This window comes from Daphnia pulicaria, chromosome 8, assembly GCF_021234035.1.
Source record: "Daphnia pulicaria isolate SC F1-1A chromosome 8, SC_F0-13Bv2, whole genome shotgun sequence".
Classification (NCBI taxonomy): Eukaryota; Metazoa; Arthropoda; class Branchiopoda; order Diplostraca; family Daphniidae; genus Daphnia; species Daphnia pulicaria.
In genome coordinates, this window is record NC_060920.1 from 15,714,881 (window position 1) to 15,727,765 (window position 12,885).

A 12,885-nucleotide genomic window follows, 5' to 3' on the forward strand; every position below is an offset into this window, starting at 1 on the left:
AGAGATAGACTATGCACAGACAAAAGCGTTTTGAATACTATGGGTGGATTCTCCCGTATATACCAGAAAAAGAAATTAAAGGAAGGCTAAATGCTAACGAAGGGATAAAACAATCAATGAACTCGTTTGGGCGGAGAGCTTTTTCACCCAACTAGTATGGAATGGGTGTGACTACTACGAACCACACCAGCACTACCGCTTTTTAAAAAAACAAGCAACTATTGTATACTATATTTTATTTTTCTTTGCTATTTGTTTTGATCTCCTGGTTGTTTTGCCTGTTTTTATTCCCTCCTCTTTCACGGTTCAAAGTTTTTGGGTATCAAAGCTTTTTCGTCGTCACACGAGTAAATGACATTGAAGATGGTTGACTGAGTCAAACTCAAGACGCAAGAGATAAATGGGACTCAGTGTTTAAGAAGGAGCTTTTTTCCCCCAAAGAAAAGGTAAATACTTTGGAGAAACGGGAGTTTGTGATTGATCACATTTGAATTTCCCGTCATCGACGACGAGGAAGTTGAAAGACGGGATATTTTATAAATGTCTCGTTCGTCTCACGACTTTTCTTTTCTTTCCTTTTTTTCGACATAACAGAAACACCGAATGAAAAGACATGTAAGCCTTATTGGAAAGTCTGCTAGTCCACGTGATAAGGCACGAAATCAATTCGGTTTATTTTTGAACTCTCTGTAGGCAACTTGAGAGAGAGATGACAAAAGAAAGAGGAAGAAGGAAGAAGGAAGAGAGAGAGAGTAAAGGAATTGCTGATACAGTCGATGAACTGAGATTTCAGTGCACATGAATTCTCCATTATAAAATATGTTTGTTACATTATCGTTTGCACGGTGGGAAGAGAGGGCGAAATGACATTTTTGTGTGAGTAGTTACGTGAGTTTCTAATGATGAACAAGTTGGTAGATTCTTGCCTATATGAAAAGGCGGAAGGATGTGAGGGTGGGGTGGGGTGGGGTCGGGGAGAGATATCTAAGTTGAAACATGGTGGATAGATTTCTCTCAAGGGCACTTGAGAAGGCACTTGGTGGAATTGTTGGCCAGCTGGTCAAAAGTCAGAAGATCGGCCGTTTGGATGCTGTTGCCCTCCAAGAGTTGACGTCCTAGAGTCAGGTTGCCAGCCGGATCGATGTCAACAGACTGGAGTGGCGCCAAAAGCAGTTCCTCGGCGGCCGATCCAACTTGACTGGCCCGTTGATGGAAGAGAATCGCGTCACGGTCCAAGAGTTTGGAGATGGCACACGAAAACACGCCATTGTCGCTGGCCAGCATGGAGAGCTGGTGATCCAAGTTACTCTCGGCTTCACGGATCGCTCGGCCGAGATCGAGGTGTGCTGCAGCGATAGCTTGCGACAGGCTATTTCCAACTTTTTGTAACTGCAGGGTAGTGAAATTTAAAAGGAAAAGGATTTCAATTTTATTGATTTTCTTGACTTGGCACAATTTCGGGGTGTGTTTACCTCCACCGAAGAGGGTCCTTGGTTTGCTTTGCCGTTATGTTGGTGTCGATTTTTACCGCGGATCTGATTGGATGCCGGACTCCTTTCCAGAAGGATCTCTTCGATCACGTTGAGCTGATCCTGGATCTGTTTCATTCCTCTCATCAATGCTTCAGGGCTGGAACCCATTACGAGCGAATGGTAGTTTTTTTTTTCGTTATTAAATGGGAAAGGATATCGACCGATTGAACGGAGATGGTCGATTGAACGAGGCGATAAAGAAATATAAAACTAAATACGTACGACTTATCCGGGATGCTGCGAAACACGTCGTCCATTTTGCTGTGGATTTGGGTCATTTCACGCTCGATTCGTCGCTCCGTCTGGCCGAGTCGCGTCTCGAGCAGCGTCATCTTTTCGCCTGTTATTTAACACAGATGGTGATGTGATGTTTGAGTCATGAGGACATCAATGTTGTAAAAGTAAGAAACTCGAGAGATCCCCCCCCCCCCACTCGGTTCTCGATGGAATTGAATTGCTGTCAAAGTCGAATCATTTACAGTTGGAAACTTTCAACTCATTTTGTGTGTCTAGTTTCTATCCGTTGCTATCATATCTCGGCCGAATCGGGTCGATGATTTACACATTGACTCTGGAGGGCGGACTGTTCATGTTGGAACAACAACTCATTCAATCTCCCCGAAATGCTTCTCTTCCTGCCAAGATCTGCAACCTCTTTCCGTCGACCAACTTTGAGGTTATCAAAGTAGAACCTCGACGTAGACTAACAAGTAGTGATCTCTGCCAATTCGATCCTTGTTATGTGAAAGTACGCATAACACGGGGGTTGGAAGCCAAAAAAAAAGAAAAAAGTATTGGGAAAAAACAAAAGGGCGGTAGAGTTGGATGGCAAAGGATTGGATTGCACAGGACTACTTTGCTCTTTCTTTCCTAGCTTGTTCTTTCGTGTCTTTATGTGCACAATGCCAGAACTTTCATTTGTTGTCACTGACGGAGATGGCGAGGTGCGAACCTCGTAGGATATCGTCTCGAGTTTTACTTCATGTGCCAGGAGAAAATTTCGCGCTTGGAAAACTTTACGATTTGAATGGTCTCCATTCGCTGCGAAACTTTTAAACAAATTGCTATTTTGCTTCTCGTCTGAAAATGAAAGCATCGTGCAGATGTATAGAGAAGAAACATTCGACTGTCTTCCATCTTTTGTTCGTTATTTTCGCATTTATGCGAATAATAACTAAAGAACAAGGAAAATCACGAAACTTACTGATGACACCGAGGCGGCTGTCGAGTCTTCTTTGGGTTTCATCAAGTCTAGTGGATGATAATTCCAGCCGTTGATTGCTCTGGCTCAGTTCACCTAACTGTAAATGGCCAGCGAGAAAGAGAAAGACAAAAAAATAATCATGGAAACGTGAAACCAGTAAGACGTTAGTGCTGCGCCCAAAACAAGTCGGAATGAGTAACTAAACATATATACAAATTGTAGGCCACATAAAAACATGGTCATCAATTTGTCAGACTGTCAGTTCTGGATATCAAGATATACCAGAACTAACCAACATGATCATCCGTCATCAGTGGCGAGGGGTGAACAACAACAAGGCCTTATATTCGTAATCCCATTAGGTCACAGATACACACTAGGTATATATATATACGGCGATGGTTTTGTGTGTGTGTGTGTGTGTGTACAAGGAATATTCGATTAGCGATGCTCCATCCATGAATCAACGGGCACAGTTATATTATCCGTGCAGACTTTCGGTGAAGGTCGAAAAACTAGGTCCCAGAAAGATAATATGGGTATGATTGGATGGCTTCCACGGCGGATAACATCTAGTACTACACCCATATTTGCGGAATTATAGTCATTCGATTCTTTTCTTTCTTTTCTGTTTTTGGTCTTGTTGAGGCAGGCAAGATACAGCCGGACGCATTCGTTGCTTGGGGGTTTTTCTGAAAATGTACTGTCTCGGATGTTCACGCTTCACGAATCGCGTTTGTTTTTCCGAGGAAAACGAATCGATGAAACGAAATTGAAGCGCAACAATCTACACACATGTTCGTGTGTGGATTCCTTTTTTTCGTCTCTCGATTCCAACTTTTTTTGGCAAGAGAGACTCTTCCATGTTTGTCGTGATGTTGACGCATTTTACAATCTACTCTTTTCACCGGTCGAACAAGTTTTCCATTCTCTTTGGTATACGCTCAAACAAGAATCGACGGTTGGTTTTTCCCATATTTATTTTTAAAAAGAAGATAGATTGAGTGGTCTTCCCTGTCGCATTTCCCTCTTATCTTGCGCTCTGCCCCTCAAGCGAACGCCAATGCGACTGTCCAATAAAAATGTCCGATTGTAAAAACAGCACGCAGAATAGTGCAAGTCCACAAAAAGTCTAAGTCTCTCCCATTCTTCGAAAGACATCCATCAAAGTTTATTACCGGTCTGACTTGAAGGAGATAAACGGATTATAGACGAGATATTATTATTGCTGACTCTTGGATTACGCCAACGGACTTCATACAACACTCATGGCAACTCTGCCCGATACATAAAATAGAAGAGGGAATTTTCTCTTGGTTTTTTCTTGTTCACTCTCTCTCGATTCCGCCTTTCTATTTCTTTCCGCTCTCTTATATACCAGTCCAGTAAGCCGAAAAGATCGATAAGCAATTGGTCATTCACGACGCCGATCGCGGCGGCTGGTCGTCGTGAATTGTGCAATCACCGCTCCATCGACTTGCACTCTTTTTTTTTTCTTCTTCCTCTTCCTTCCGCCCCTTTTTTTCCCGTGTCGATGAGTGTCGGTACTCGTGAACGTGATTTTCCATCTCATCACGAATCGAAGAGCAAAAGACGAGGAGTGAAGGCCGGCGGCGACGGCCTGGACGTGAGCGCCATAGCAATGTCTGTTGTAGTTTCATTCATTTGGTAAACACAGGCCTGAATAGAGACTGTGCAACATTCTGCATGGACGGGCAGGACCTGCGTCACTTTTAATGGTAAGAGCGGGGCGGGATTTTTAAAACACACACATCCAATGAAGAGTACGCCATGTGGATTAACGACGATCGTATTATCAGGGCCGGCGGTGGTGGTAGCAGCAGCGAGACTTGAAATGACGCTTTTAGTTGGGCCATAGAGTGGAAGAAGTTTGGGGCCCCGGCACACAATACGCGAGAACACGGTCCCGGGGAAGTATATAGGCATGTTGTGTCGTCTCGGGATGAGCTGCCCCGCTGGATTATTCATGACGGAGAATGAGCGTGACTTCCAGCTTAAGTCTCTCCTTCTCTCTCTCTCCCGCGTTCCTTTTTAGTCCCGACGTCCTTTTTGGCTGGTGAGCTCACACATCCGCAGCTAGGACCAAGTTTCCCCCTCATATAGTTTGCCGCTAATGCTGCTCATACACAGTCTACACGGACGTTCGTGAGTAGAAAGAAACATATGAATATATTATCTGCAGTGACGGGAATCGACTCGGAGGAGGAGGAGAGGAGAGGGGGGTGGGGGGTGCGCCGCATCAAGAGCCTGCGTGTTTTATGTGTATGTGTGCAAGGAGAATAAATCGGTCGAGCGAACACGGAAGCATCTATACATTAATAAGACCAGATGTAGTCACGGGGGTCCCTCCCACCTCCGAAATGAAGACGACTTAACGAGATGCAATGGCGAACGTGAGGCGAAATGCTAAAGACCCGTTAATATTTTTTCCTGCTGTTGAATTGTTGTTATCGAGGTGTTGTTTGATTCGAATCGAGTCAACTTGGCGGGTCAAGTTGACCGTTAAAAAAACTGGGCGTCGTGTTATTATTCAGTTTGTTTTTTTGGAATAATTCGATTTTGGGTTCGTTATTGATTTGTTTTCTTCTTCAAGTCTCACTCGAGGCTCTTATTTTGGATAGGCTATACTTATTACAAAGTCGACTCTTTTGTCAAAAGCCCTTTTTGTGTCCGAGCTCACGTTCACGCTGGAATAATCCAATCGCGTGTAGGCTTGTCTTTATTGAAGAATTGACGAGACAATTCGTCGGCTCATTGGCGTCCTTGTACACAAATGTAGTCGCTGGCGTCGTGTCGACATAAATAAGACGTTAGCACGAACCAGAACTATTTGGCCGGACGCTCCTTTTCGCCGTGTTATAGTACAACAACAACAACAGCACATATCTCCTTTTTTCGTCAAGTTACTTGGGACACTGCAGAGTCCCACGACAAAGTGCCTTTGATTGGCCATCGTGTCGACTTGCGTGCCGACGATGGTTGGGAAAAATGGATGGTGGGGGGAAACAAGAAAGAAAGAAAGAAAGAAGAAAAATACCCAGCGGGATAATCAGCGGGAGACGATTCTTACCGTTTGGACCATCATTTGGAGGTGAGGTTGGTTTTTGGCCACCTCAAAGAGGGCGGCGGCTATCTGGGCGTCTCGCTCGGCTATCACTTCGGTCACGATACGCTTGAGAAACGTGCTATCCTTGTTAAAGTGATGACTCATCGACGATGACGAAGATGATGGCGCCGACGACGTCGTCGACTGTAACCATTTGCTCCTCTTTCGGACTCTTCTCTCGCCCGTCCCTGAAAACCCCAAACAAAAATTATTAATTGGATTTTGACTTCAATAATTTAGTACGTGACGTAATAACATCGGAATTATACGGAGTTGCTTTTGCGCTTGGCGCTGATTGGATATTTTTTTTTTTTATAAGTTTTTTTTTTTTTTGTGTGGTGGTCTATGTGTGGTGGTGGGGGATACTCACCAGAACTGGCCAGACTCTTGATTGTCATCATGGGGCCTTGATCTTGTTGATTGATCGACGAATCGGTTTTGGTCAACGGCCGAGATTTGCTGGCGGTGCCTCCTTGCTGATGATGGCTGTGGTTGCTATTACTGACGTGGTGACGGTGCCCGGACGCTGTTTCGATTCCGGCAGCGCACAGCACAAGGATCATCACCAGCAGGCAACCGATCCTGCCCACTTGTCCCGCTTCCGCCTCCATGGCCACGTCGTCGTCGTTTCCTTTCTTCTTTGATTTAATGCCCTTATCGATGGAGTATAAAAAGTCTATAACAGTTGACTCGCTTTTCGCTCGCTAATGTCCTGCCTTCTGGTTGTTGGTTGGCGTTTGCTTCAAGGCGGTCGGTCGGTCGGTCGGTCGGTTCCGCCCGGAGTCGATCGATGAAAACCTTTCCGTTTTCCCGAGCTGTTGACACAGGAAAAACAAATGAAACGGGCGTCAACCCTATTAAATCTAAATCGGTATGAAATTTATTTTTATTTTTGCCAACCACGACCAAGAAAATGCGGATTTGCAGAGCACAGAAGGAATCGATATGGAACACGTTGAAAATACGGTGCCACCGTGATGGATGGCGAATGGCTTATAATGCGACATATTCCAACTAGCCTAGAATTATTATTATTATTATTATGACGGGCAGCTGGAAATGCCGACGATACTTTTCATAGGATCCGGCTGTTTCTTTCTTGGTGTAACACTCGTTCATCACGCCACCTTCTCACCCATCGAAACCAACACCCCCAGTCCACGTTCCGTCTGTTCCACATAACGAAGAGATGATGACGAATGATAGTAGTGAGGCCCTGCGTGTTTTGCTTAATTTTGTTTTGTTTTTTCTTGATTTTTTATTTATTTCTACGTAATGGCCCTTTCAAATGTGAATTGAAGGGGGGGGGGGAGGCAAACACGTACGCACAAAGGAGATGATATACCTCTTTATATTATTATATCCTTTGATGCAATCAACAACTTGACATGAAAGATTGAATGCGTTCTCCGTGCTAAGCTTTTTGAATTGCGCGCTGCTCCCCGTTTCTCCTGTTTGGCTTAAATAGCTGCCGGCGTTTGAAGATGACAGGGAACTTTTGTTCCGCTTTAATTGTTAGCCGTGGAAGTATAAAACAAACGAACGGGAAAAACAAACAAACACAACAAAAATCATATTTTGATGTGCGTAGTGATAATACATGTACATGGTCCGCCAACGCCCTTGAATTTCGTGAATGAATTACTGGCACACGCGTTTTTTATTTGCGCGGATCGTTTGCTCTACTCAGTCACGTGGAACAATCGGATGAGAGGCTTTTGAGTGGTTCTTGCATCATTTCTTTTCTCTTTTCTCTGACTTGTCGTCTCTCGAGAGATCTGGCTTGGATAAATAGTCGAGGGAGTCAAAGTAAATCAATAAAAAAAAACTAGTTAAGAGAGAAAAATATGATAGGATAAAGAGGAGTAAATTATAACGAGGCATCGAATCAGACTACCCCTCCCCCCCCCCTCAGGTACGATTCGAGTAAGATAACGAAGCGGCGCCGTTAATGACGTCAACGTCGGGATTTTTCGTCATCTCGGTGGAGATTTGACAAAATGATGGACTGCACGACTACACGCCAAACACCCGAGCAAATGTAGTAGGCCACTACTAGTAATTCCTGTTTCTCTTTTTCTTTTTCCCTCTCCATCTTGAATCGATTTCGACCGACGCAGTTGTCGAATTAAGAAATTTCCTGTTTGGTTTCCGTCGGACGTGGGACTCTGGTGGCGCTGTTGTCGACCGTCCCCCTTTTTTTGATTTAACCAGCACCCGGAGATGAGAGACCCCAAACGTCAGACAAGGTCCATCAGCCCATGATAGATTGATGGATGGATGGTCACGCCCGTCTTCGCGCGATCTCCCTGTCGTTTGTTCGTTCTCTGTCCCTCGCTTCGTTCGTTTTTTCTTCTTCTTCTTCTTCTTTCCTCCTCGTTATCGTGAATCGGCCCCGGAGAAAACTATCGCGCAAACCCTATGATGCGTCCGTTTGTATCAATCGATGCCATCTGACAGTCTCTTCTTTTGTTAACCCAAACAGCCTTCGCTGTGCACACACAAAAGTCACAACAATGCCGAGCCGCTGCTTCTGGCCTTAACCGAATAAGAAGACCTAGGAGAAATAGTATTTGGGTTTCTAGTTAAGGCTTGAACGAGCTCAGCTGGGCTACCGAGGATGGATGGTTGAGCCCCGGATCGATGAGTGCGACCATATCCGTATTCATCAGGAGCGAGCCAAAAGGGAAGAAAAGGAGCCCCCCGAAAAGTCTTTTCTTCGGCCGACTGTAGGGTCGACCGAATGGGCGATGGATTCGCCAAAAAATTCTTTGATGCTGGCGCAACCATCCCATCGCCGCTGCAGATTTCTTGGAAGTGAATTGGCATCCTTTCACCAGCGGGATTTCCTTTTTTTTTGTTTCTATTCACCCCATCGACTCTATGAATGATGAAGTCGAGGGATTTGGCTGATGTTGTTGTTCTTTCGTGCGGACGAAAAAGGAGGGAAAAAAGGAGCTAGAACGCTGACAGCTTTTCTTTTTATTTTCGGTGAACCGTTCTGAGAGAACGTGAGAGATGTAAATAGCGAAGATAGAGAGAGAGAGAGAGAGAAAAAAACATACAGTTAGAGAAAGAAGGATATTACTACTCTATTTTCTAGAGAGAGAGAGAGGAAAGGGCGGAAAAAGAAGAGGGCGTATCCTCCCGCTGTCTGATCGACAGCAGTCTACACTCAGCAGTTAATAACGTTCGGACTCTTGCGAGTCCAGTATAGTGCTACTGAGAGGAATCCGGTTGTTTGCCTTTTTTCTTCTTTTTCTTTTATTTTTTCCCTTTATTTTTTTTTCTCCCTCCTGTTCTTTGACTCATTTCCCGATTTTGAAATGACCGCCAACGTTTTTTTAAAGGTCTCTACTCTTTAGGACGTTGACCGGAGGCGGTTTTCCAATTACCGATGCAAATAGGATGAACGATAATCTCCTTATACTCCAAAATTTATTTATTTATTTTTTGGTTAGCCTATTTTGTAGAATTTTATCTCTCCGCCCTGTTGTGTAATGAAGCTAACTCAAACACACGGGTATTTAAAATTAAACAGAAGAAAAAACGCACATGGGGTCGTAATAATAATACCTGGGTCTCATCCCGTACTAGATTTGCACAACGTTTCAAGAAGAAAAAGAAGGGAAGCCCCTTACCTGAATTAGTTGAAATGTTGACCGGTGTTGTGGCCCGTGTCGTGTCGGATGGAAGCAAATCCCCTGTGCACTTTGAACGGCAGTCGTTGACTAACTGAGCCGAATAAGTTCTCTGCGACCGCAGACCAGGAGAGATGAAGCAAAGACTGAAAGAAAATCAAGAAACAAGAACGCAGAAGAAGAAGAAGAAGAAGAAGAAGCTGCTGGAGGCTGTAATACCACTGGTAGACTTTGCCGCCGAAGCCAAACCAAGGGGGGAAAAGAGAAAAAATAAGGAGAGAATAACCAAAACGAAAAAAAAAAGAAAAACTTGAAAGGTGAGAGAAAGAAAGACTAGCAAACACGACAGGGACCAGTCCCGATGGTTCCGCGGGAGGTAGGAGGTTGTGTCTTCAGTGTGACTAACCCTCCTCCTCTTGCCATATCTCGATGCGGTGAACAAACGTCTTGTAGGGTGGGATGGATAGAGGACGAAATGTTGTCTAGTACCGTAAAAAGTTTCTTCAGGCTCATCCGGATTGGTTTGGCCGACATTGAGCTCTCTCCGATGTGGCTCGCCAATACTTTTTTGTGTTTTGTTTTTTGAATGATGGGGTCGATGAGAGGCAGCTCAGCTGCCACCCTCCATCTCTTGAACCCATATCAAAGCGACTCTGTTTTCCGTTCCGTATAATCGATCGTTAGTTTTACCCGTCTTGTTTTTCCAGCTCGAACTCTCGCAACAACCGGCCAAGATACACACGAATGAATCATTTTCCCCTGTGCTGCTGGGCGGCAAAAGGCGTAAAGCGTGGAGGAAGACAAACAAACAAACTTGAAACCATACCGCGGATATGTGTGGTATATATAGGCCTATCCATATCGGAAGGCCAGCAGACACGACACGAAACCCGCAGACAAGTGAGAAATTTGGCCGTATTTACTGTTGCATATTGTATCATTTCTCTCGCCCTGTTTTTGTCGTTATCGCAAAAGGGTGGCCGGCGCGCTGACTGACTGCCGGCCGTCCCCGCCATGCCGACCCGATATCAAACATGCAACCAGGCCGAGACTGACAACGATGACGTTCATTTCCTGACTCGGTTCCTGTGTCCTTCCAGTTGAAAAAAATAAAAAAATTAATTTGCTGATGTCCGGAAAGGGGAAACCGGAAATCCGATTAAATTTCGTAGCTGAATGATCACTCTATATATTTCTCATGGCAAACAGCAGCGTCTACGATAAAAACGTCGCCCGTCAGTTGATTGCGATTGGATCCTTTTTTTGATCCGACAGCATATGCGACATCCTGACGAGAACAAGGAAACGCCATTACCAGCTGCAGCCTCTCTCTCTCTCTCTCTTTCTTATGATTTGCCATCAATTTTTGGACTAGATTGAAAGCCCACTCCCGAATTCTTTATTTTCTATTTTTTTTGCATTGGTCCCGATGACAAGATGACATGTCTCGATGATGTTTTTTCGGCTTTTCTCATCATATTTGTTTTAGCCGTGTTCGCTTCGCCGAGCCTCTCTACTTCTGCTGGCCGATATTGATCGTGACAGCCGATGATTTTGACTCGCGAACGTCGTAGTCTATATGGGCCTGGGACACGAGAGTGTATTTTCTAGCCCCCGGGATGGGGAGGTAAACTTTTCGGTCCCACCCAATTTTCTTTTGGAAGAGGGAGAACATTTTTTGTTTTCATTTTTATTTATGCTTTTGGCTTTTGGTCTTCTCCCTTTCGTTCGTTCGTTCGTTCGTTCGTTCGTTATTCCTCTTAAGTCGTTCTCCATTTTCCTTCCTAATGCGATTTTACGAGCCTTCGGCTGATAGTGTAGAGGTACAAAGCGAAGCCCATGCCAATTTACGATGACAGTTGCCACTATGCCCAAGCCCAGTAAGTCCCCTCTCTTTCTGATAAAGTGAAAAATAAAATAACCTCCCCGCTTGTCTATTAAAGGACCAGGTAAAGGTTAGCTTACGGTATGCACCGAACGTTTCTTTTTTCTTTTCCCCCATTGAGAGCTTCTTTTTTTTTTCATTCTAAAGTCGCATATTTCTTGTTTTTTTCTTAACTTTAAATTTACCTTGTCGTTTGTTACGTTATGAACTGATGTGACAGCTGAAACTGATTTGAGAGTTAGACCGTGCAGCCCAGCTTTTTCAGACAAGATCTTAAGTCGATATTTTGTTGCCTTGATTTTTTCTTTTGCCCCTTTTCTTTTTTGATTTGAGCGATTTATTGGCTTAAAGCGTTTCAATTCAAATTGATTCAGGATTGTGGAGTTTTTCATTCAGCCGCATCTGATCGAGCTCATGTTTACTCAACTCTGAATTATGAATCACCTGAATGAATCAGGTTTCTTTTCACTGTTATAAGACTCGGCCAGCTGGTTCCATGCGGGCGGCGGCTACCCGTCCTACAAGTTCTCCCCCGAAAAAGGAATTATCTTTTGATTTTTTTACCTTCCTAACTTCTCTTGTGTATACAAGTTGTCTAGCCTGCATATATACATATAAGAAGAACGAAAAAAAGAAAAAAGAAAAGTAATAACGAAAAGGCAACGATTTTTCATCTGACGTTTTCATTTAAATTTAAGTGACACGTACAGAAATACCATGAGAAATCGCTGTCCATTTGTAGTCCCCACGGCCGTGGCAATTAAGGTTTATTTCATTGGAAGCGCGGGGCAATAAGATGTTCTCTCTCTGCGCTGGTTGGTTGATCACCACCAATCGTATTCTTTTGTCAACTCGGATGCACTTTTCCCCGTCAGATTTGTGTAACCTGTTGGTGGGCAAGTAGAGACTAGAGAGAGCCGATACTCTGTCCAGCTGCGAGGGACTAGTGACATTCGTCACTAGTGTCACTCGTGGTATGTGTTGCTTCTATACGCATTTTTCCCTTTTTCTTTTTTTTTTTTTTTTTCCATTTTCTTTTATGACCTCTCTTTCACCCTCATAGACTCTGTGCGGTCCGTTCGGGGGTTTTTCTTTGAATATCAATCAAACGGTAATAGCAGGAGCCGCGACGAGGGAGCAATAAGACCCACCTCGAAATCGTTTGTTGTCGGCTGGACCGTTCTTGTCAGTCGGACTTGGTCTATACTACACTATTCACGGTACTACATACTGCCGGGCGAGCTTGAGTCTGTGTCTGTGTGCCTCACCGCAGGTCTGCTGGGCTCTACATAAGACGGAGAGCCGGTTGTTAAAATGATATGCGCCTTCCACCATAAGTGGATGAATCCCCTAGCTGCTTTGGCTCTTCTGGCCTATTTGTTTGTGCACGCGGTCACAAGACATTTCGTTGTCGATCGGTGAACTCAGATAGGGCCGCTCGCTCCTCCACCCCACCTTTAAAAAAAGGAAAAGAGGAGTCCATTTTCCAAAAAGGA

General features: G+C 44.4%; 2 protein-coding genes across 2 annotated transcripts in view; one reads left to right on the forward strand and one right to left on the reverse strand.

Annotated features, from left to right (window-relative positions):
- LOC124311813 (calbindin-32-like) overlaps window positions 1-12,885 on the forward strand; it is a 40,890-nt gene that overhangs the window by 6,782 nt on the left and 21,223 nt on the right. The gene's annotated exons all lie outside the window — the stretch shown is intronic.
- LOC124311812 lies at window positions 651-9,768 on the reverse strand. The gene is made up of 7 exons (XM_046776168.1): window positions 9,505-9,768; window positions 6,234-6,678; window positions 5,828-6,051; window positions 2,737-2,833; window positions 1,755-1,872; window positions 1,473-1,629; window positions 651-1,389 (listed from the first exon to the last, which is right to left on the reverse strand). The coding sequence occupies exons 2-7, from the start codon at window positions 6,472-6,474 to the stop codon at window positions 1,015-1,017; spliced, it is 1,212 nt and encodes a 403-aa protein (XP_046632124.1). The 5' UTR covers window positions 6,475-6,678; window positions 9,505-9,768; the 3' UTR covers window positions 651-1,014.